Source organism: Macadamia integrifolia, chromosome 3 (genome assembly GCF_013358625.1).
Source record: "Macadamia integrifolia cultivar HAES 741 chromosome 3, SCU_Mint_v3, whole genome shotgun sequence".
Taxonomy (NCBI): domain Eukaryota; kingdom Viridiplantae; phylum Streptophyta; class Magnoliopsida; order Proteales; family Proteaceae; genus Macadamia; species Macadamia integrifolia.
The window spans coordinates 21,872,609-21,896,378 of record NC_056559.1 but is presented as its reverse complement, the minus strand read 5'-3'; the positions used below and the strand labels follow the sequence as shown (position 1 = coordinate 21,896,378).

Sequence of the window (23,770 nt, the reverse complement as noted above, 5' to 3'; positions counted from 1 at the left end):
AAAGTGATATTAAGGCAAGTATAGAGGAGGTGAGTGTAATTTGGTTTGGTTTTGGATTAAGTTACTGGATCAAAACCGATTCAGTCAAATTAAAATCAGATTGAACCGACCAACTGATAGAATTAAATATACTGTCACCGGTTCTAATTCAAATCAGATCAGAATCGTCCGAGACCTATCCGGATTCCGGATACCGAGTCCCGAGTCCCGAGTCCCGACTTCAGGTTCCCTAACAGCAACAAAATGGTCCACGATGCCCATATTTAAGAAAGAAAACTACCAGCACATTACAAACGCGTGTGCGAGACTGTGAGAGAGAGGAGAAAAGCAAAATCAGCGAAGATGGGTGGAGGCATGGAAGTGAACAAGAACAGATTCATAGAAGACTGGAACTCAGCGAGGGAGAATTTGGAGCACAACTTCCGCTGGACTCGTCGTAACTTCGCTCTGGTCGGCATCTTCGGTATCGCTCTTCCAGTCCTCATTTACAAGGGTATTGTCAAGGAATTCGTAAGTAACAGTGATGCAGACCCTAATATTCACTATATTTATCTTAATTACACATTTCATTTTTTTTATTATTGTATCAGATCTTCTTATTACTGATATTGAATCTGATGCTTTCCCCTCCTGTTTCATTGACCTAACTTCCTCAGTTGATCTCCCAATTCGTTTCATGATTAGTCTTTTATATGTTCCAAGAACAAAATTTTTAATTACTATTTAGTAGATTTTATTATCTTATCAACATGTTTGTTACGTATTCATATTTTCGTGGGCTCGTTGGTTTCTATTTAAAATTGTAGGTGTTTGTGTTGATTTTTCAGTTTGAGTCTATTTAATTTGGCGAGACTCAGGACCTCATATTGAATTGCCAAAATCCAGCTGATTTAACAAATGAATCATGAATTCTTTCTTTCGCAAACAATTTGATTGGGAGAGTGGTTGGCTCGTATTAGATCTCTTCGTTTAGGCTCTCTCTTCCTTCTCTGATTGTTATTTGTTTTCCATCTGGCCATTTATTCCTTATTTTGTATTCCATCTGGTGGAAGGTAGCACTTTTATAATTGCTGTTCTGTGGGGGCGGGTAAAACATCGGATGGGTACTTTTATAATTGCTGTTCTGTGGGGCGGGTAAAACATTGGATGGGTTTCAGTACTTTCTTGTTTGAGAGAGAATTTATTGGAGGGAAAGAAACATAAGGGGGGAAATACCCCAAGTGCAATGTAGGCACAAAAAACTAAGTACAAGAAAGCATAACGGGGCGTTTTACCTTCAGCCTGGAAAACATTCAACCTCCTTGTAGTTTTGATGCCAATATATGACATAATTCGAGCCCTCCAATAGAATGTTAGAACTGCCCCACATCATATTTTTTGTTGGACAACCCTTCTATTCCTTTCATTTTCAATGATCCAGCGGACTTATGAGGAACCAGATGGAGATGAAAAGCTCCAACCCATGGGCTTTCTTACAATTAAGCTACTCCTTGAAAGGCCCGGGAAGATAGAGCAATCATAAAGTGCCTAGTAAAGCATAGACAAAATGAGTAATAGTAGGGGAAAAATCAGTAAATGGCCACCTGGATCTTCAACATTTCCAGCACACAACAAACACACTGGCCAGCAGATAATCTGACATTTAGGGTTTGTTGTTTACTGGCCACCAAAATCTTTCCGAAATGGCAAGACTTCCATGTTGGTAGGAAACTGCACTACACTGTGTGATAGAGTATTGAGTATCTTCCAATTTTCTATTCGTGTACAACAACCATATATCAGGCATTATTATAAATTGCTGGAAAACACAAGTCATACAGCCTTTCACTCTGGTTTTACATGTGGCACCAAAGACAACCCGTTCGGAACACCTGTCTCCTCTCTATCTCTGTCTCGTTATTTTAATGCCTATTGAAGTTTAAACAATGTCTCTCTTTCTCTCAGATCAATATCAGTGTGTTTTTTTGGGATAGGTAGGCCCCAAGGAGAGCTGAACTCACGCCTTCTTAACTGTGAGGAGTTGGTCCTTGCCAACTGAGCTATCACCTTCGGGTATAGCAGTGTGTTCTTATTCTTTATTTCTTTTTACATTATATTGTTCCCTTTTCCTTTCATTCTCTTACAAAATGAACAAATATACAAGAATTCCTAATATTTCTTCCAATTTTTCTTTCCTTTCTTCTCTCCTCACTTCTGATTTCTTTTCGTATCCTATCCTTTCTGTACAACTGAATTCAGCCTTAAGATTTCCAAAAGCAAACTTGATCAATGCTACTCTCCATAGGAAAAAGGAAATTCTACTTCAAATTTAACATTCCAAATTATTTTAGGAGGGACTGAAGATTTCCAAGAGGAAGTATAGCAAATCTGTTAGATTTGACTGATGAATCACCATAGCTGTCTGGTAACCATTTTCATGATCAATTTGAGATTCATTTAACTTAAGTATGATTGTAATTCTATCCTCTTAAAATAGAGGAGCTTATGCACTGATATTTCTTAGATTTGAATAAATGAATTATTGAGTGATTACTCTTTAGCTAAAAAGCTGTTATTGAGAGTTGATATACCTAAACCTTTGAGGGATGTGATACCCAAAACCTGAGGGGTGAGATACCCATTTCTTATTTTCTTTCACCCTTCTCCACCCCTCATCGGTTCTATTCTTCTTTTCAATTTTATTTTATGTTCCTAATTATTGTTGCTGTGAGATTTCCAAGAGAGAGTTTTCAGATATTTCAAGCCCTATTAAATCAGAATGACCAGCAAAGGAACTCCAGTTTTGAAGTCCAATCGATCTCCAATATCCCCTCCATCTGAAGTCTGATTTGCTTGGTCTTGCTAGGGGTTGTTCCACATCATTAGTGGATCAATTGATCCTTCTTGGAAGAACCATTCAAGGCTACCAGCTGCTGTCCTTGTAGAATTCTGGCAAATTCTCTCTCTTAGGTCAGAAAATCGAGAAAGTTCATAACTTTACAACCAGCCTTCAGAAGTTCTTCAAATTTGGGTGTTTTTGTACCCTCCTTGCGCCCTACAATCCATCAAATTTGCAGCTCAATTGGAGCCCTACAAACCTAGCCGCACCTCTCTCTGCCCAGCCATATTACAGGTCTTTCTCTCTCCTATCGGGTTGGGTTTTGGGCTGGTTTTGCTCCTGCATTGGTATTGTATCCTTGGAGATTTATTTGATGGCCTTATTTCCTTGTTTCCTGGTCCTATTTGTCTTGTTTGGGGCTATAAACTGCTGGAGTAGTTTCTTGTAATCTACTCCTGCATTATCATCTGGTCCTGGTGAGTTTGCTGTATAACTAAATTAGATGTGTTCCCAAATTCTCCTCTTCCAATGATGACTTCTAGATAAATAAAGTAAGATTTAATGAACTAAAAAAAACACAGGACAGAATCACAGTATCCCAGGCTTACGAAACAAAAGGGCAGAATTGGAAGAGTTAATACCTCAATAACCGGCTAGCCAATGGGGCGTAAAAACTAGTTGAATGCTGGTCTATTCCAGCTGTATTAGAGTCCAAAATATCAAACAAGTCCAATGGTTTGATGGAGAGTAACAAGGGTAGATGAACACAAAATAACAATAAGAGAAATGTGAATAACTTCAGATCAGCGGCATCCATGGACTCCAAACTCAGGTCGATGGAAGGTATGGTACAGGAGGGAATATTGTCACTAAGTTTGAGCCTCAACAGTGGGTTCAAGGTGCTGTTACAACAGCACCAATTGGAAGACAAAATAAGAGGAGAATCAGAACTGTAGCCGGCTTTACCGCAGCAGGGCTGGGCCGGCTGGCAGCAGCAACAATAAACTCAGCCTTATCCCAACTTAATGGAGTTGGCTGGCAGTAACAGTTAAACCAATATGGAAGCTTTCCTTAGCACCAATATGAGAGGGGCTGATGTGCACCTTCAGTCTTCAAACAGCAGTCCTAGTGCCTGTAAAACTCCCCCACGATAACAAGGGTATGCAGGAAAAATAGAAGAATAAGGAAGATGGAGGAGGTATGACTTGGCTTCACCACCAAAGCCTATGGGAGCTTCACCACTACCCAACCTAGAATTCACCATCTAGGTTTGCTACTGGTTCACTACAGACTACAGTAGCATACATCCATAGAGAACACAAGTAAGTCCATTGGACCAAAATTGTAGGATGGTCTCCCTAATCTTGTATTTATAAAATTAAAAGCTTGAAGTACAAGAATGGTAAGGCTTAGCTTCCAAGTAGCTTATAACTTCACAAAATAGTAACTTCCTACTTCCTAGAAGGCCTAGTTGCTATTAAAAAAAAAAAAAAAAATGTATCATAAAAAATAGAAACTCTTATATTGCTAATGACTTGGCAACATAGTTGTCATGGTGTTTAGACTACCTAAGGCGTTGGATGGGGTTTGGACGCAAGGCAACACCAATAAGGCTGTGCATGGATGCCTGGGTGACACCTCGACAACCATGCTTCACAATTAAAGCTATTACAAAATGTAGCTATTTATAACAATAGTGGCTACTTAGCAGATATCCTATGTATAGACTGATGGCCACATTATGGGACAGACTTGGGGCCTTAGATGGGTACATTGATGACTAATTGACCATTTTATGGGCTCAAGTATAACCAGAATATGGGTCTGAGTATGGGCATGAACACCACTTAAATCGATGGGCAGAAAAGTAGCTTTGCTGGATTGGTTATAACTTAAACCAGTGGGACTAACTAGGGGCCTCGTTGGGCTGGCCTTTCTTTCTCCTGCGCTAGTATCGAAGGCCCTTTATGCATGACTACCGAAAAAGCAGATACACTAACTCTTCAGACTCCTCTCTACAACATTGATTCATTTCTGTTCTAGATTTTGCTAAAAATGACCTCATTTTAGTCTAAGGTGTTCAACACAAACTCCATTAACCATTGTAGCATTATGAGTTTTAGTACACTATGTCTTTAAGATATGTGAAGGGGCGCACTTGGTCCAACGGTAATGTACGAATGTTGCGACCTGGTGGTCAAGCTGTTGAAACAGCCTATCGACATTCTCGGGGTAAGGCTACGTAGTTCCCACCCCCTCCCCTCGACCTCACACATGCGGGAGCCTCATGCACCGGGTTTGCCTTTTATGTCTTTACGATATCGAAGTGTAAGTAATGGCTATCTTTACCACTTAGTTCTTTTAAAATGTTGTACTGGCTCTTACTATTTTTGTTATGTTCAGGTGTAAACACTATGTTTTTTCAAGGAACACATAACAACATAATGTGCAGCCCACTAATTGCAATTGATTTAAGTTCGTCACATCAGTCCTTCAGTTTTAGTCAAACTCCTTCCTTCCAATAGTTAAACTATTCGACGGGCTACCTAGACTCCGTCTTCAGGAACTTAAAATAAAATAGAAAAGAAGAATAGAACCAATGGGGGGTGGAAAAAGGTGAAAGAGAATAAGGAATGGGTATCTCACGGTTTCTCACCCCTCAGGTTTTGGGTATCACTCCCCTCAAAGGTTTAGGTATCTCACCTCTCAATAACAACTTTTAAGCTAAAGAGTAATCAATAATTCATTCATTCAATTCTAAGAAATATCAGTGTATATGCTCATCTATTTTAAGAGGATAGAATTACAATCATACCTTGACTAGGAGCTAGCTTCCAAATAGGACCTAGACACTCCTACTACAACTAAGACTTCAAATAGAACTAGGACTAGACTTCTAACTCTAACATGGAGTAGGATTGACTAACTAATAGTCTATATAGGACATTACACTCGATGGGCTCCATGGGCCTTTATTGAATTAAAACAACTTAAATAAAAGCATTGAATATAAATCCCATTTTCCTACCTTCTACCCAAATTTTAGGCCCATTAAAGTGGCCAATTTCTAAGAAAACCCATGGGATCAAAGGCCCAACTTATACATAACACAACCCAAGGCTTATTTGTAATAAAATAAGCCCAAGTGATTTAATTACATCCGATGGTCTCTATAAAGCTTTCTGACCAATCATTAGAAGATATTTTTAGCAACTTTTGATGTGCTTTACAATAATATTTTCTATATTTTCTGGATTTAAATCCTAAAAAAATAATTTCTTGAAATAGTTAAAGAATAGATATCCACAAGTCTCATCCATTTGATTGTGAAGGAGTAGAAATTCAAGAACGAGTAAAACACCTAAAAATTAGTGTGCCATCTTTCTCTATTTCTCTCTATCTCCCTCTGCCTTAGTACTCGAATTACCCAATCTTTGGGTGTGAAAAAGTGTGAAAAAAATCTCATAGCTCTTAGTATACCCAATTCACCCCCCCAATCTTAGGTTGCCACATATAGTCAACAGCTTACTGATAATGAGTTTCAAGCATGGGCTTTTCTGTAAATCCAGAAAATACAGAAAATATTATTGTAAAGCACATCAAAAGCTGGTAAAAATATCTTCTAATGATTGGTCAGAAAGCTTTATAGAGACCATCTGATGTAGATAAATCACTTAAATTAAATGAATCTCAAATTGATCATGAAAATGGTTATCAGATAGCTATGGTGATTCATCAGTCAAATCTAACAAAGTTGCTATATTTCCTCTTGGAAATCTTCAGTCCCTCCTAAAATAATTTGGAATGTTAAATTTGAAGTAGAATTTCCTTTTTCCTATGGAGAGTAGCATTGGTCAAGTTTCATTTTGGGAATTTTTAGGCTGAATTCAGTTGTACAGAGAGGATAGGATACGAAAAGAAATCTGAAGAGAGGAGAGAAGAAAGGAAAGGAAAAATTGGAAGTGATATTAGGAATTCTTGTATATTTGTTTGTTTTGTAAGAGAATGAAAAGAAAAGGGAACAATATAATGTAAAAAGAAATAAAGAATAAGAACACACTGCTATACCTGAAGGTGATAGCTCAGTTGGTAAGGATCAACTCCTCACAATTAAGAGGGCGTGAGTTCAGCTCTCCTTGGGGCCTACCTATCCCAAAAAAACACACTGTTATTGATCTGAGAGAAAGAGAGGCATTGTTTGAACTTCAATGGGCATTAAAACAACGAGACAGAGAGAGAGGAGATAGGTGTTCCGAACGGGTTGTCTTTGGTGTCACATGTAAAAGGATTTGGCTCGTCTCCAATTTCAGCCTCTCTAATTCCCGTCCAGTTACCTCCACGATTACGACATGTGTCGCTGACACGATCCAACGGATGGTGTACAATGAAATTTTGAAATCTCAATACCACTGTGGTTTTGAGAATACCACGGTTTTCTTTTTAGAAACCCGCGCCCAACACAGGTAAACCGTCCTCTTCTCCCCTTTTCACTTTCAGAGCTAAAACTGAAGAAAAAGAGGGGAAAAGAGGGAAATCGAAACCTGAGAGCTTCAGATCCTTCATCTACCCATTGGAATTAAGGCTAGCGATCGCGGCTTTAGTTGGCTGTGGCGGAGCTACACCAAGCTCCGCAGATTGCAGTTGTGCAGCTGTGAAGGCGCCTCCTCCTCTTCCTTCATCAAGTGCTTGCTCGTCTCCAAGAATTGGAGCTCAGGACTTGCATGACTATCGCAGATGGGGTCTTGTTGCGATTAGCCGAACACTGTGATTCGCTACACTCCCTCCTCTTGTATGATGGGGGAAGTCGTGATGGTCTCCACCATTTCATGAGCCAGTACAGGTCTACTCTAAGGAAGCTTGACCTTCGTCTACCTCTTGACCTCGACAACAAACATCTCTTCGATGTTGCACGGAATATCAGGGGACTCGTAAGCCTTCGCCTCCAGAGCTGTTGCCTCGTCACCGGTGAAGGACTCAAGACCCTGAGCTCCGCCATCAACGCCGAGCTTGAAGAATTGGTCCTCATTAATTGCGGTGTTGTCGATAGAGAATCAGGGTTGCTCACCACTTTGGGTCAGAGCCTCAGGGAGCTCCGTAAATTGGATTTGTCCTATAACGAAATGTTACGCGATAAGGAACTCGTTTCCATGCTCGTCTCCAGTAAGAATCTGGTTGATTTAAATTTGAGAGGTTGCAGAAGGCTTATGGGTGCTACTTTGCTTTTCATGTTCAAAAGCTGCAAGCTTTTGGAGACCATTGACATCAAGCAGTGTTGCAGGATTGAGGCTGACAATGTTGAGTTCTTTCTTCTCAATTCCCCAAGACCCAGACAAGTCCATGTTGAAGAAAGCAAGCTCTCTGGTGTTGCAAAGACATGGGCTTCCCAGAAATTCATCAAAATTGTTGATTGATCGAAGATTCAACTGTAAAGAACAGAAATTTAATTTTAATGCTCAGAATTTCAAAGTTTCAAATCAAACAATATCTCAAATGTAATGCATCAATTCCACTTTAATTCTGTTTCCCAATAAAAAGGGGGGGGGTTGTGAAATCCCAGATACAGTCCTGGTTTTTCTTTCTGTTTAATTTAGAATTCAATTACTTCTGCCTCTCTAGTGTTGTTTATGTTGTTGAGGAAATAAAATTTGAGCCGGAATTTTGATTTGGATGGTTTTATAAATTGGAAACCAGTGATGTTATCCTACTCATGGTATCCAGTGAATCACACTCTGAATCTCTTTTTAGTTGTTACTGATCAAGAAGCTTTTTAGAGTATTACTGATCACACTCTGAATCTCATGGCTGGTGTTCATATACTAGTTGATACTCTCCACCTAATGGTTGGAACTTTTGGGTTGGAATCTAGCATGATATGTGCTCATTCCGGTCTCACATTGGTTCTGGGACCTTGGGTGTCTTCATATACTATTTGGGTCCCTTCCCTATGCCTTCTTAAGTCCAATTCAGTGCTTTTGGTATCAAGCACAGCTGGCCAACAACTTGGTAAGGCAACTAAAATGAATTCTGTAGTTGATGTGTGGTACCAGATTATTAAGTTTTGAAGTTCCAACCATTAATGCTCCAATTCATCAACATGAATGATTCAAAACCCCAAAACCCCAAAGCCCCACCCATATTATACCTCTCAATAACCATCTGGCAACTCCCAGTTTAGAGTGTGCACAGTGCTTTTGCCATAATTGGAAAGACAAAATGAACAGCTCAACTGAACTTCCTCCTTCAAAGTTCCCCAAGATTCATGATAAATCAGCATTTAGTCATAGAGATGCACCACAGCAATAGAAGTGTAAATACTATGCATGCATCCCCTTTTTCTATTCTTGATAACTGAATTTGCAATTTTGCATGACATTCCCATGGTTTCATGCTTGCTCCATTCTTCCATTCCAATCTGCATAAGACATACCTTTCTTCAAAGATAAATCTTGAATCAAGACGGTAGCTGCAGACTAGAATTCATCTATATAAACTAAAGTCACAGTTTACATTATACCAAACTCAATCCACCATTTACATTATACCACCATATATATGCCTAAAAAAGTCACAGACAAAGAATCTCAAACTAAAGTCTGGACAAACTCAAGTCTGGACAGCATCCCAAACTAAAGTCACAGAGATAGAATCTCACAAAATCAAGAAAATGTCGGGACAATTACAGCCTTGGTGGATTCGAACCACCATATCATGGGTGTAACCCCATGTGCTCTACCATTTGAGCTAAAGGCTCACCCCCATGTACAGACAATACACAAACTGCCATCCAATACTTGCCACGATAATTATCAATAATCTAAATCCAAGTTTATTGACATAGATATCAAGTGCAACATCCTACTAAACATCAAGTCACTAATTCCATCATCAAATTGTTGTTTAACAAAGAAGTAAATACTATAGGAAAAAAAGGGGAGAATTCCCCAATTCTTAGGGGTAAAGAATGGGAAGGCTCAAATATTTAATGAGAGAGAAGAAACGGGTCCACAACAATACTGTCAGTGATCATGCAAGTATGCAACCTGAGGCTAGTTAGCTATTGTCTTGATGTAGCTCAATAGTATATGAAGACAGATCCAAATCCCGGATACAGTGTAGAACTATAACTCAAGAAATCTCAACATCTCCACATTTTAACCTCTCATTTGTTATATTATTTGATTATAACAAATCAAATAGATTACTTGGCTGTTCAAAGATGACCAGCTGGAGATGACAGCCACTGATATTAAATCATGAACTTAAGCTTCTTATGGTTAGGATGTAAACATCCTTCAATATTTAAATCAAAGATCTTGGTTTTATATGGTTAGGACAGTACTTGAATTAATACAAGTAGGTATTATTAAACTCACTTTCTTCATAAATTGTAGGGTACAGGGACTGCATTTATTGATCCCAAATGTCGATTTTTTAGATTTCATATTCTCACCGACTAAACCCACCAAGCAAATAGCTTGGCATTATGGGAGGTTGGTATTGAGAGAGAAATAACATTCTTGTCTAGTGAAGATGTCACCTTCAAGTAGCATGTTTAACATTCTTCCCCCATAATGCAAAGCACAAACAAGATTACTCTTCAAAGGGGACTGCAAGCTTAAAGATTACCAAAACCCAGGAATTCAAAACAAAACTGCTCCAATATGGCATATGGATGATTTTTCATGTACCTTATGAGGAACTTAGTTTGCAGACAAAATATAGAAACATATTACTGAAAAATTACCCATTAAAGGTCAAAATGAGCCAAGGTAAAACAAAAAAACAAAAAGCCTAAGAGAAAAAAGCTCTGAGATGAAGCCCAAAATGCTTCGTTTCGTCCCACACACAGAGAGAGAGAGAGAGAGAGAGAGAGAGAGAGTACCAATTCTTTGTTTTGGCTGACGGGTTGTTCTTCGCGAGGGCTGTCGATCTAGGAGAAACTCGATCCGAGGCCGACGGTTAGCCGAAGGATCTGAAGCTCTTGAAGCTCTCTGGTTTCGTTTTCCCTCTTTTCCCCTCTTTTTTTTCTTCAGTTTCAGTTCTGAGAGTGAAAAGGGGAGAAGATGACGGTTTACTTGTGTTGGGTGCGGGTTTCTAAAAAGAAAACCATGGTATTCTCAAAACCACAGTGGTATTGAGATTTCAAAATTTCATTGCACACCATCCGTTGGATCGTGTCAGCGACACGTGTCATAATCGTGGAGGAAATTGGATGGGAATTAGAGAGGCTGGAATTGGAGACGTGCCAAATCCTTTTACATGTGGCACCAAAGACAATCCCTTTCGGAACACCTGTCTCCTCTCTATCGCTGTCTCGTTTTAATGCCCATTGAAGTTCAAACAATGTCCCTCTTTCTCTTAGATCAATAACAGTGTGTTTTTTTGGGATAGGTAGGCCCCAAGGAGAGCTGAACTCACGCCCTCTTAATTGTGAGGAGTTGATCCTTACCAACTGAGCTATCACCTTCGGGTATAGCAATGTGTTCTTATTCTTTGTTTCTTTTTACATTATATTGTTCCCTTTTCCTTTCATTCTCTTACAAAACGAACAAATATACAAGAATTCCTAATATCTCTTCCAATTTTTCCTTTTCTTTCTTCTCTCCTCTCTTCTGATTTCTTTTCGTATCCTATCTTCTCTGTACAACTGGATTCAGCCTTAAGATTCCCAAAAGGAAACTTGATCAATGCTACTCTCCATAGGAAAAAGGAAATTCTACTTCAAATTTAACATTCCAAATTATTTTAGGAGGGACTGAAGATTTCCAGGAGGAAATATAACAACTTTGTTAGATTTTACTGATGAATCACCATTACTGTCTGATAATTATTTTCATGATCAATTTGATATTCATTTAATTTAAGTGATTTATCTACATCAGATGGTCTCTATAAAGCTTTCTGACCAATCATTAGAAGATATTTCTACTAGCTTTTGATGTGTTTTACAATAATGTTTTCTGTATTTTCTGGATTTACAGAAAAGCCCATGCTTGAAACTCATTATCAGTAAGCTGTTGACTGTATGTAGCAACCTAAGATTGGGGGGGTGAATTGGGTATACTAAGAGCTATGAGATTTTTTTCACACTTTTTCACACCCAAAGATTGGGTAATCCGAGTATTAAGGCAGAGGGAGATAGAGAGAAATAGAGAAAGATGGCACTAATTTTTAGGTGTTTTACTCGTTCTTGAATTTCTACTCCCTCACAATCAAGTGGATGAGACTTGTGGATATCTATTCTTTAACTATTTCAGGAAATTATTTTTTTAGGATTTAAATCCAGAAAATACAGAAAATATTATTGTAAAGCACATCAAAAGTTGCTAAAAATATCTTCTAATGATTGGTCAGAAAGCTTTATAGGGACCATCGGATGTAAGTAAATCACTTGAGCTTATTTTATTGCAAATAAGCCTTGGGTTGTGTTATGTATGTATTGGGCCTTTGATCCCATGGGTTTTCTTAGAAATTGGCCACTTTAATGGGCTTAAAATTTTGGTAGAAGGTAGGAAAATGGGATTTATATTCAATGCTTTTATTTAAGTTGTTTTAATTCAATAAAGGCCCATGGAGCCCATCGAGTGTAATGTCCTATATAGACTATTAGTTAGTCAGTCCTACTCCATGTTGGAGTTAGAAGTCTAGTTCTAGTTCTATTTGAAGTCTTAGTTGTAGTAAGAGTGTCTAGTCTTATTTGGAAACTAGCTCCTAGTCAAGGTATGATTGTAATTCTATCCTCTTAAAATAGAGGAGCCTATGCACTGATATTTCTTAGATTTGAATGAATGAATTATTGATTACTCTTTAGCTTAAAAGCTGTTATTGAGAGGTGAGATACCTTAACCTTTGAGGGGAGTGATACCCAAAACCTGAGGGGTGAGATACCCATTCCTTATTCTCTTTCACCTTTTTCCACCCCCCATCGGTTCTATTCTTCTTTTCTATTTTATTTTATGTTCCTAATTATTGTTGCTGTGAGATTTCCAAGAGAGAGTTTTCAGATATTTCAAGCCCTATTAAATCAGAATCGACCAGCAAAGGAACTCCAGTTTTGAAGTCCAATCGATCTCCAATATCTCCTCCATCTGAAGTCTGATTTGCTTGGTCTTGCTAGGGGCTGTTCCACATCATTAGTGGATCAATCGATCCCTCTTGGAAGAACCATTCAAGGCTACCAGCTGTTGTCCCTGCAGAATTCTAGCAAATTCTCTCTCCTAGGCCAGAAAATCATGAAAGTTCGTAACTTTAGAACCAACCGTCAGAAGTTCTTCAAATTTGGGTGTTTTTGTACCCTCCTTGGGCCCTACAATCGATCAAATTTGCAGTTCAATTGGAGCCGTATAGACCTGGCCGCACCTCTCTCTGCCCAGCCATATTACAGGTCTTTCTCTCTCCTATCAGGTTGGGTTTTGGGCTGGTTTTGCTCTTGCATTGGTATTATATCCTTGGGGGTTTATTTGATGGCCTTATTTCCTTGTTTCCTGGTCCTATTTGTCTTGTTTGGGGCTATAAACTTCTGGGGTAGTTTCTTGTAATTTACTCCTGCATTATCATTTGGTCCTGGTGAGTTTGCTGTATAACTGAATTAGATGTGTTCCCAAATTCTCCTCTTCCACTGATGACTTCTAGATAAATAAAGTAAGATTTAATGAACTAAAAAAAACACAGGGCAGAATCACAGTATCCCAGGCTTATGAAAAAAAAAGGGCAGAATAGGAAGAGTTAATACCTCAATAACTGGCTAGCCGATGGGACTTAAAAACTAGTTGAATGCTGGTCTATTCCTGCTGTATTAGAGTCCAAAATATCAAACAAGTCCAATGGTTTGATGGAGAGTAACAAGGGTAGATGAACACAAAATAACAATAAGAGAAATGTGAATAACTTCAGATCAGCGACATCCATGGACTCCAAACTCAGGTTGATGGAAGGTATGGTACATGAGGGAATATTGTCACTAAGTTTGAGCCTAAACAGTGGGTTCAAGGTGCTATTGGAAGACAAAATAAGAGGAGAATCAGATCTGTAGCCGGCTTTACCTCAGTAGGGCTGGCAGCAGCAACAATGAACTCAGCCTTATCCCAACTTAATGGAGTCGGCTGGCAGTGACAGTTATACCAATATGGAAGCTTTCCTTAGCACTAGTATGAGAGGGGCTGCTGTGCACCTTCAGTGTTCAAACAGCAGTCCTAGTGCCTGTAAAACTCCCCCACGATAACAAGGGTATGCAGGAAAAATATAAGAATAAGGAAGATGGAGGAGGTATGACTTGGCTTCACCACCAAAGCCTATGGGAGCTTCATCACTAACCAACTTAGAATTCACCATCTAGGTTTGCTGCTGGTTCAGTACAGACTACAGTAGCATACATCCATAGAGAACACAAGTCCATTAGCCCAAAATTGTAGGATGGTCTCCCTACTCTTGTATTTATAAAATTAAAAGCTTGTAGTACAAGAATGGTAAGGCTTAGCTTCCAAGTAGCTTATAACTTCACAAAATAGTAACTTCCTACTTCCTAGAAGGCCTAGTGGCTATTAATAATAAAAAAAAAATATATCATAAAAAATAGAAACTCCTATATTGCTAATGACTTGGCAACATAGTTGTCATGATGTCTAGACTACCTAAGGCGTTGGATGGGGTTTGGATGCAAGGCAACACCAATAAGGCTGTGCATGGATGCCTGGGTGACACCTTGACAACCATGCTTCACAATTAAAGCTATTACAAAATGTAGCTATTTATAACAATAGTAGCTACTTAGCAGATATCCTATGTTATAGACTGATGGCCGCATTATGGGACAGACTTGGGGCCTTAGATGGGTACATTGATGACTAATTGACCATTTTATGGGCTCAAGTATAACCAGAATATGGGCCTAAGTATGGGCATGAACACCACTTAAATCGATGGGCAGAAAAGTGGCTTTGCTGGATTGGTTATAACTTAAACCAGTGGGTCTAACTAGGGGCCTCGTTGGGCTGGCCTTTCTTTCTCCTACGCTAGTATCGAAGGCCCTTTATGCATGACTACCGAAAAAGCAGATCCACTGGCTCTTCAGACTCCTCTCTACAGCATTGATTCATTTCTGTTCTAGATTTTGCTAAAAATGACCTCATTTTAGTCTAAGGTGTTCAACACAAACTCCATTAACCATTGTAGCATTATGAGTTTCCGTACACCATGTCTTTAAGATATGTGAAGGGGCGCAATTGGTCCAACGGTAATGTACGAATGTTGTGACCTGGTGATCAAGCAGTTGAAACAGCCTCTCGACATTCTCGGGGTAAGGCTGCATTGTTCCCACCCCCCCTCCCCCTGACCTCGCACATGCGGGAGCATCATGCACCGGGTTTACCTTTTATGTCTTTAAGATACCGAAGTGTATGTAATGGCCATCTTTACCACTTAGTTCTTTGAAAATGCTGTACTGGCTCTTATTGTTTTTGTTATGTTCAGGTGGAAACACTATGTTTTTTCAAGGAACACATAACAACATAATGTGCAGTCCACTAATTGCAATTCATTTAAGTTCGTCACGTCAGTCCTCCAGTTTTAGTCAAACTCCTTCCTTCCAACAGTTAAACTATTTGAGTCCGTCTTCAGGAACTTATTGTCATAAAACCTTTAATGAATACTCAACCTAACTTTGTAATTGTGAATGCTGTTAGCATTTAACTTTTAACTGCTTCATTTTTGTTCATTGATGACACCTTTTGAACTTGTTTAGTCCTTGAATTGAATTCACAGAGAATTTTTTAGCCGTTGAAATATGATTTTGAGTGTTATATGCTCTGGTTTTTCATATGAAAATTTGCATGTTAGAGACTAGTTACATTTCTTTTCTGGTTAGGTGAACTATTTATTTCGAAGTTAATCTTCTATTTTTTATGGCTATTGTATTTCAATTATCTTTATTTATAAAATTTGGTGACAGCATTTGCAAGATGAGGAATATCGGAGGCCACCGAGGAAATTTCTGTGATAATGTGAAAGTTCTCTGTAATAACCAAGTTTTGTTGGACTAAGAAATGCGTCAGCTACAATCTTGGGATAACACTTGAAAAGTTCTTGTTTTGTCTGTTGATTTTGTGCTGTGTAGACTGGTATCTGGTTTACTTCGCGAAGCTTTATGTTTTAGAGAAGTTGAATGCTATATGATTTATGAGTTCTACTTTTGTTATAATGGGAAAATAAAGTTTTTTTTGTTCCCACATTTGTGATAATTTGGAAGTAATGGGTCTTTGTGCAGTCTGTATCTGGTTGTAAGGGAAGGGAAATGATTATAATTTTTTTTTTAAACACCAATTCTCCCTTCCCTTCTAATTCCAACCAACAGAGCGCCTTTTCTTCCTCGACCTCTGCCTCCCCTTTTATTTTTATTTTTTGGAGGGGCATGGGTGTGGTGGGTTGTGGTTGGGGGAGTGAGGAACCTAGCTCTCTCTTATTAGTGTTTTTTTGTTTTGTTTTGTTTTTGTTTGTTTGTTTGTTTTTTTTTTTTTAACAGCTACGCCTAACTCCTAATTTGTTTTTCCTTGGTTTATTTGCATTTTACATTTATGATTCTCTCTTTACGCAGTGAAAGTGAGATCCCCTTGCTGCCATGGTTATGCTTCAATTATTTTATGGGTAAATTACATGCAAGAACAGTATTGTTTTGATACGACACAACTTTACTGCCAACCATCTCTGATACCACAAGACGGCATAATTTTGGTGTTATGCATTTCAACGCCAACCTGTGAAAAGATATATTGCCGACTGACTACTGCAATTCAGGAATAGATAAATCTTATATTAATATTTAAAGGGAATTACATTCCCCTCCCTGGACTATGGTCTAATAGCAGTTTCTCCCCATGTACTTTCATAAATGCCAAACCCCTTCCCCATAGTTTGAAGATTCTTTCAATTTTTATTAAAAAAAAAAAAAGGATTTTTTCAATCGTCCCATTAGTGATTGATGGGGTTAAACTACCCTGTAAAAGGATCGATTTTTACCCTTGTGGTATCTACATATGTTTCCTTCTCTTTTCTTTATCTTTGGACCCCGTTCTCTATTCTCAAGCTTTTCTCATGCGTAGAAGAAAGAGTGACCTGCTCTTAAGCTCTAAAGCAAAGTGGATGCGTAGAAGTAAATAGCGGAGGAGTAAATAGCAGAAGACATATCGATTTCATAAGGGTTCTAGTGGTGAGGAAACCCGAATTGTTGCTGAAGCAATGGGCGAAAAATAATGAATGGGATTGTGGCACTCTACTAAGATTTTGTGCAGGTTTGAGCAAGTGTCTTCTCTCTTTGAACTGTTTCAAATATTTTAGTATTGAACAAATTAGCAAACCTAGAAGCAGAATCTCCCATGAAGACAAACCAAGATCACAACAGTAGCAGCAGTGATGTTGGAGGCTTCTACACAATTGACCATAGATAGCTCTAAGCATCAACAGCAGAATAGAACTTCACAACCACTGCAAATCATTATCCATTGCTGATGAAGAAAAGTAACGATTTTGGTGAGATGGGCATGGGTGAATTTTAGTTTTTTTTTTCCCCCTCCCCACCCCCCTTCTCCGTGAAATCTTCTTCTTTGTAAGTGTCTGATCATTGGTATTGGTTTGTGTTAAAATATATATATATATATATATATATATTAGTCTACCTGTGATATGAAATAAGGGAATGGTTAGTCATCTCTATCTAGTTTCTTCTATCTAATAGATCACATATATGATGCAGATCTTAGGAACAAAATAGAAGTTGGTTAGATAGAGGATATCAACATCAAATGTGTGTCTGGTCAGTCTATGTATCACCAATCAGGAAATAAATACACACACACACATATATATATATATATATATATATATATCTAGTTCCTCCTTCACTACAATTCTGTTTTGCTACTGATGCTTAGAGTTGTCTATGGGTAACTGTGTAGAAGCCTCTGACATCACTACACCTGCTGCTGAGGTCATAGTTTCCCATTAAACGGATCAAAATTTTCTGCAATTCCTTATCCGTGCAAGGAGTTGGATCAATATAGGATTAATCGGAGCCGTTCAAACTACTTTGTCCACATGTCACCTTTTCAAGGGGTATTGTATAGAATTGTACAAGATTAGAATTGTAGATAATTTTTATCCCCATTAAACCGATGGATATACAGAGCGTAGGATTTACCTTTGTGGCATCTTTGATTCATATGTTCCAGAGCCGATCCCAAGCGTAGGAGTAAATAGTGGAAAACAGATCGAAATTCAAGACAACCATCAACGGATCATCCTCAAACAACAAAAGCGGAATAAATCAGAATTTCAACACTACTTGAAACCTTCGAACGCAAAGAGCTGTCCATCAATCAAAATCACATACACTTTGCACAGATCAATCGGATCTTAACCATCAATGCAACAACCCAAAAGAAAGGAAACACGCTGTGGCTCTTTCTTCCGCTCTCCAAGAGAAAATGAAATAAGTGACCCGGCTCTCTCTCTCTCTCCTCCTTCGCAACCTCGTGGAGCACAGCAAACGATAACGGAGGAGCACAACGACGACGGAACACCAAAACCGTAGGGATGAAGAAGGGGCTTCGCGATGAAGAATGAGCTTCTATTTAGCCTTTTAAGGCTTAAAGCTTATTTCGTGTGGGAAGGGTAATTTCAATAAGAAATGTAATGCTTGAAGGATGAGATTATCACTGATATCTAATGGTAGGATTGAAAGAATTTTCAAATTATGGGGGAGGGGATTGGCATTTATGAAGTACGTGGGGGGAAAACTACTATTAGGCCATAGTCCAGGCGAGAGGAATGTAATTTTCTCTAATTTTTATTGAATTTTATTATGTTGCGGTAGGAAATCGTCTTAGAATACTTTTGGAATCTGCACAGAGGAATAAACACAAGAGAGTGAGTGCCAACCTGATTCATTGGGATACTCTTTGATGCCTAAGTTAGATCTAAAAATGAAAAAGTGTCAATCCCCTTAAAGGGTGGTTTACCTAGGTATTTATAGTTGATGAATGACCACAATAGAAAGAGAGAGAAAGTGAGAGTCTCAATTTGGCATGTTTCTCAATCCATTCATAGCAAGGGTTAATATTAGGAGAGTGAATCAGGAGGACGTTCCAATTATGGAAGCTTCACGTACCCCACATATCATGTGAGATATCTTTCCTCCAAGGGAGGATTTGGAGTCCTTTTAAGAATCATTTCCCAATTAAGATAGGTGTAATCCTTGTTTGGAAGTTACGTACAGGATTAGGAATGTCTAACGAGTGGTGTATTCAGTTAAGGAATCCCACAAACATCAAGTGTTGAGTGACCTTGATTTAGTGGCTAGGTTGACAACCGACTTATTCAAATAATCATGATTTGGTGACTCGGTGGCCTACCCACTTATGACGTGTTACTTGTTGCTAGGCTCAAGGTACGGATTTAGGCTAATCATTTGGTTGTGGTTCTAGTGTTATCTCAAGCTATTTGTTGGTTAAAGTATGATGTAGCTACCTGCGAGCCGCTATTCTTGCGTTGGCGTAAACCAATCGTTCGGTAGCTGGTCCAATCATTGATGTCGATCGTTCAAGTTACACCTGACTTAGATAGCAATTAACATCCTTACCAAAAAAANTGGTATTGGTTTGTGTAAAAAAAAAAATATTAATCTACCTGTGATATGAAAGAAGGGAATGGTTAGTCATCTTGTTAAGTTTGTCTCGAATTCTTGACCCGTTTTGAAGATTGACCCGATCCGACATATTTTGGTGGCGACCCGAATGGGAATTTTTCTGAGATCTGTGATGGAAGCAGAGGGCTTGGGCCGATAGGCCCAAGCCCGGAGCCCATCACTGATCTCGTATCTCGTATGGGGGTGCGGGGGCGTAGCCCCCGCGGTATGGTTCGACCGGATCGACCGCGACCCGATGGGTCGAACCGTTATTTGGCGTATATATATATAATGTACTGTTGCTTGTTGAGAGTCATTGTATTCTAGGGTTTTCACGAAGCTAGGGTTTCAGGGCGAGTTCTTCCTCGCCGCTGTTAGGGTGTAATCCTTCTTCTGCATAGTGGATCATCTTCTTCTTCGCCCGAGGACGTAGCACACCACCCTGGTGTGTGAACCTCGTTAAATCTCTGTGTCGTACGGATCTATTATCTTTCTTTATTCGTGTTTCTTGGTGTTTGATCTAACACATCTCTATCTAGTTTCTTCTATCTAATAGATCACATATACGATGCAGATCTTAGGAACAAAATAGAAGTTGGTCAGATAGAGGATGTCAACATCAAATGTTTGTCTGGTCAGTCTATGTATCAGCAATCAGGAAATAAATACACATATATATCTAGTTCCTTCTTCACTACAATTCTGTTCTGCTGCTGATGCTTAGAGTTGTCTATGAGTAACTGTGTAGCCTCTGACATCACTACACCTGCTGCTGAGGTCATAGTTCTCCATTAAACCGATGGATATACAGAGCGTAGGATTTACCTTTGTGGCATCTTTGATTCATATGTTCCAGAGCCGATCCCACGCGTAGGAGTAAATAGTGGAAAACAGATCGAAATTCAAGACAACCATCAACGGGTCAACCTCAAACAACAAAGCGGAATAAATCAGAATTTCAACACTACCTGAAACCTTCGAACGCAAAGAGCTCTCCATCAATCAAAATCACAGACACTTTGCACAGATCAATCGGATCTTAACCATCAATGCAACAACCCAAAAGAAAGGAAACACGCTGTGGCTCTTTCTTCTGCTCTCCTAGAGAAAATGAAAAAAGTGACCCGGCTCTCTCTCTCTCTCTCTCCCCTCCTTGGCAACCTCGCGGAGCACAGCAAATGATGACGGAGGAGCAGAACGCGACGGAACACCAAAACCGTAGGGATGAAGAATGAGCATCTGTTTAGCTTTTAAGGCTTAAAGCTTAATTCGTGTGGGAAGGGTAATTTCAGTATGAAATGTAATATTTGAAGGATGAGATTATCACTGGGGTACGATTGAAAGAATTTTCAAACTATGGGGGAAGGGATTGGCATTTATAAAAGTACGTGGGGGAAAACTATTATTAGGCCATAGTCCAGGGGAGAGGAATGTAATTTCCTCTAATTTTTATTGAATTTTATTATGTTGCGGTAGGAAATCGTCCTAGAATACTCTTGGAATTTACATAGAGGAACAAACACAAGAGATTGAATGCCAACCTGATCCATTGGGATACTCTCTGATGCCTAAGTAAGATCTAAAAATGAAAAAGTGTCAATCCCCTTAAAGGATGGTTTACCTAGGTATTTATAGTTGATGAATGATCACAATAGAAAGAGAAAGTGAGAGTCTCAATTTAGCATGTTTCTCAATCCATTCATAGAAAGGGTTAATATTAGGAAAGTGAATCAGAAGGACGTCCTAATTATGGAAGCTTCACGTACCCCACATATCATGTGAGATATCTTTCCTCCAAGGGAGGATTTGGAGTCCTTTCAAGAATCATTTCCCAATTAAGATAGGTGTAACCCTTGTTTGGAAGTTACGTACAAGATTAGGAATGTCTAACGAGTGGTGTATTTGGTTAAGGAATCCCACAAACATCAAGTGATGAGTGACCTTGATTTAGTGGCTAAGTTGACAATCGACTTATTCAAACGATCATGATTTGGTGACTTGGTGGCCTACCCATTTATCTCGAGCGCCCAATGACGTGTTACTTGTTGATAGGCTCAAGGTACGGATTTAGGCTAATCATTTGGTTGTGGTTCTAGTGTTATCTCGAGCTATTTGTTGGTTAAAGTATGGTGTAGCTATCTGCGAGTCGCTATTCTTGCGTTGGCGTAAACCAATCGTTCTGTAGCTAGTCCAATCATTGATGTCGATCATTCAAGTTACACCTGACTTAGATAGCAATTAACATCCTTACCAAAAAAAAATAGCAGTTAACACCGGGAATATAGCTTATCTGAGATAGGTTGTTCATCTGGTTTTGAACTGAGGCCATTTGTGCTTACTCATGCTGATTTGCATGATCCAGGTGGCACACTCCCAATGGTGACATATTTTGCCATAACACATTCCTATAGGAGAAGAGAGATAGATACAAAACTACTAATGTATCTTGCCACTATCGCTCAGAAAATCTTTTTCCTAAGTCAATATGCTTTTAAGAGAGAAGTCCCGAAAGAATCTCCCATGCCACAATGATGGTGATGCAAAAATGATCTCATATGCATGGATCCACAAGGTTAGTATAGGAGAGAAAAAAAAAAAAAAAAAGAGAAAAATCCATCAGAAAAGGTTATTTGGTACACTGGCGGCTATGGAATAATTTCTCCTCCACCTTTGACATCTCTTTGACAAACTATTGGGAAAAATGATGGGAGAGATGCTAGGAGGCATCAACTCTTTTTTTTCTTCCTTTTCTTTTGATTTTATTGGGGATGATCAGAACCATTTTCCGACCTATTTTATGGTTATTTTTAGCACAAAATTTTACAAACTATTTTTTGATAAATGGAGAGTTTTTGATAATTTTACAACGCATAAAACAAACAACAGAAAATTTATTTTTATAGTAAAATTTGTCTTATCGGACCTGTTATGTGGAAACGATCGGAACCTATATAAGTGAAAAAGAGTCACTAGGTGGTCTTGTAAAGAGAAACTTGATTTTATGTAATCTCGTAATTTTACTAATATAAAACCACACGGGCGGTGCCGTTGCGATATACGTATGAAAATGAACGGCAGAGATTCCACTTTGCAGTGGGCTCCACCTCAAAGCTGCTTAGATAATGTGACCCCACCTGGTGCCATTTGCATTATGCACCTTGAATGCCTCCGTCAATTACGGAAGCTCTTCAAATGACTGCACGAGTTGAGCCAGACCTTGGCTGGTGAAAGCTTCCATGGTTAACCATCGGCGCACGAATGCAGTAACAAAACTAACAAATAAGCGGTTTCTTGGTTTAAGTAATCCGAATTGATCTCGGCCTCTGCCAGTGCCGTTATTTGTACCATTACAGTGATACAGAATCGGGAATGTATCGGTATCGGCCTCTAAGCAGATAACAATACTGACACACCTGGGTCAACTGAATTTCCACGGCCAGGAGAAAAGTGCCAAACCCCTTGGGGCTTTCAGCTTGACCTTAATCGTATTAGAATATTAGTCGCGCAATATCTATGTTTACTCATCATTCCGAGTAAGGTCTTAAAATTCGGTATCGATCTCTAAGTGATATTGATACGGATCAATTTTTGTATCGATCAGTATTGAAATCAATCCGAGCTGATATCAATCCGATCCAAACGATCCTAATCAAGATTCTAAAACTCGGGCTGATAGCAATATGATATTGATCCTCAAACCATATGGATAAACCTACTCCCAGTTTTGTAATAAAAATAAGGGAAAAGGTCTTGAAAGCTAGCAGGACACCCTGGAATCAGGTGTGCTTGCAAATGTAGACCGTTGGATTAGATAGACTACATCAATACCGCTGGATACTTGTTGTCTTAGGTAACTTAACCAGGCCCGACGTTGTACGGTCTTCTTCTTCTCCCTCACTTGCTCCGGCGATTTTCCATCCTTAAAGCCGTTGCCTTTGCCATAGCAGAGGTAGAAGAAAGCTCAGAGGCAGAGAGAGAGAGAGAGGGGAACAACAAAAATCAGAAGAAAAAAAGAATAAGAAGAGAACTTAGCTCAACTTGGACAGTGGCAGCGGAAAATTTCGACTTGTTCGGTGCTCTTTCTCTCTCTCTTTCGCTTCTCTCACCAAAGGGCCAAAGGAATGGGGATTACAGTGATGGTAGAACAGTCGATGGAGAGGAATAGCAAAAATAAAAAAAAAATAAAAAAAACACTAAGATGACGCTGCCGCCGTCGCCGTCACTGCCGTTGTCCAGGAAGAAGAAAGCTTGGGGGAGAGAGAGAGAGAGAGAGAATAACA

At 39.1% G+C, this 23,770-nt stretch overlaps 1 protein-coding gene and 1 pseudogene across 1 annotated transcript; both read left to right on the top strand.

Moving 5' to 3' along the window:
• The first annotated feature begins 244 nt into the window (after positions 1 to 244).
• Positions 245 to 16,039, top strand: LOC122074518. Its single transcript, XM_042639378.1, has 2 exons — positions 245 to 510; positions 15,765 to 16,039. Exons 1-2 carry the CDS (start codon positions 343 to 345, stop codon positions 15,810 to 15,812), a joined length of 216 nt encoding a protein of 71 aa, XP_042495312.1. The 5' UTR covers positions 245 to 342; the 3' UTR covers positions 15,813 to 16,039.
• Positions 4,991 to 8,451, top strand: LOC122074913 (annotated as a pseudogene).
• Positions 16,040 to 23,770: the final 7,731 nt, after the last annotated feature.

Bases quoted from the DNA above. Each gene is read 5' to 3' on its own strand.
- LOC122074518 (XM_042639378.1), top strand. From the start codon at position 343: ATGGGTGGAGGCATGGAAGTGAACAAGAACAGATTCATAGAAGACTGG. The intron at 511-15,764 runs GTAAGTAACAGT...ATTTGGTGACAG, and splicing joins AGGGTATTGTCAAGGAATTC to CATTTGCAAGATGAGGAATA.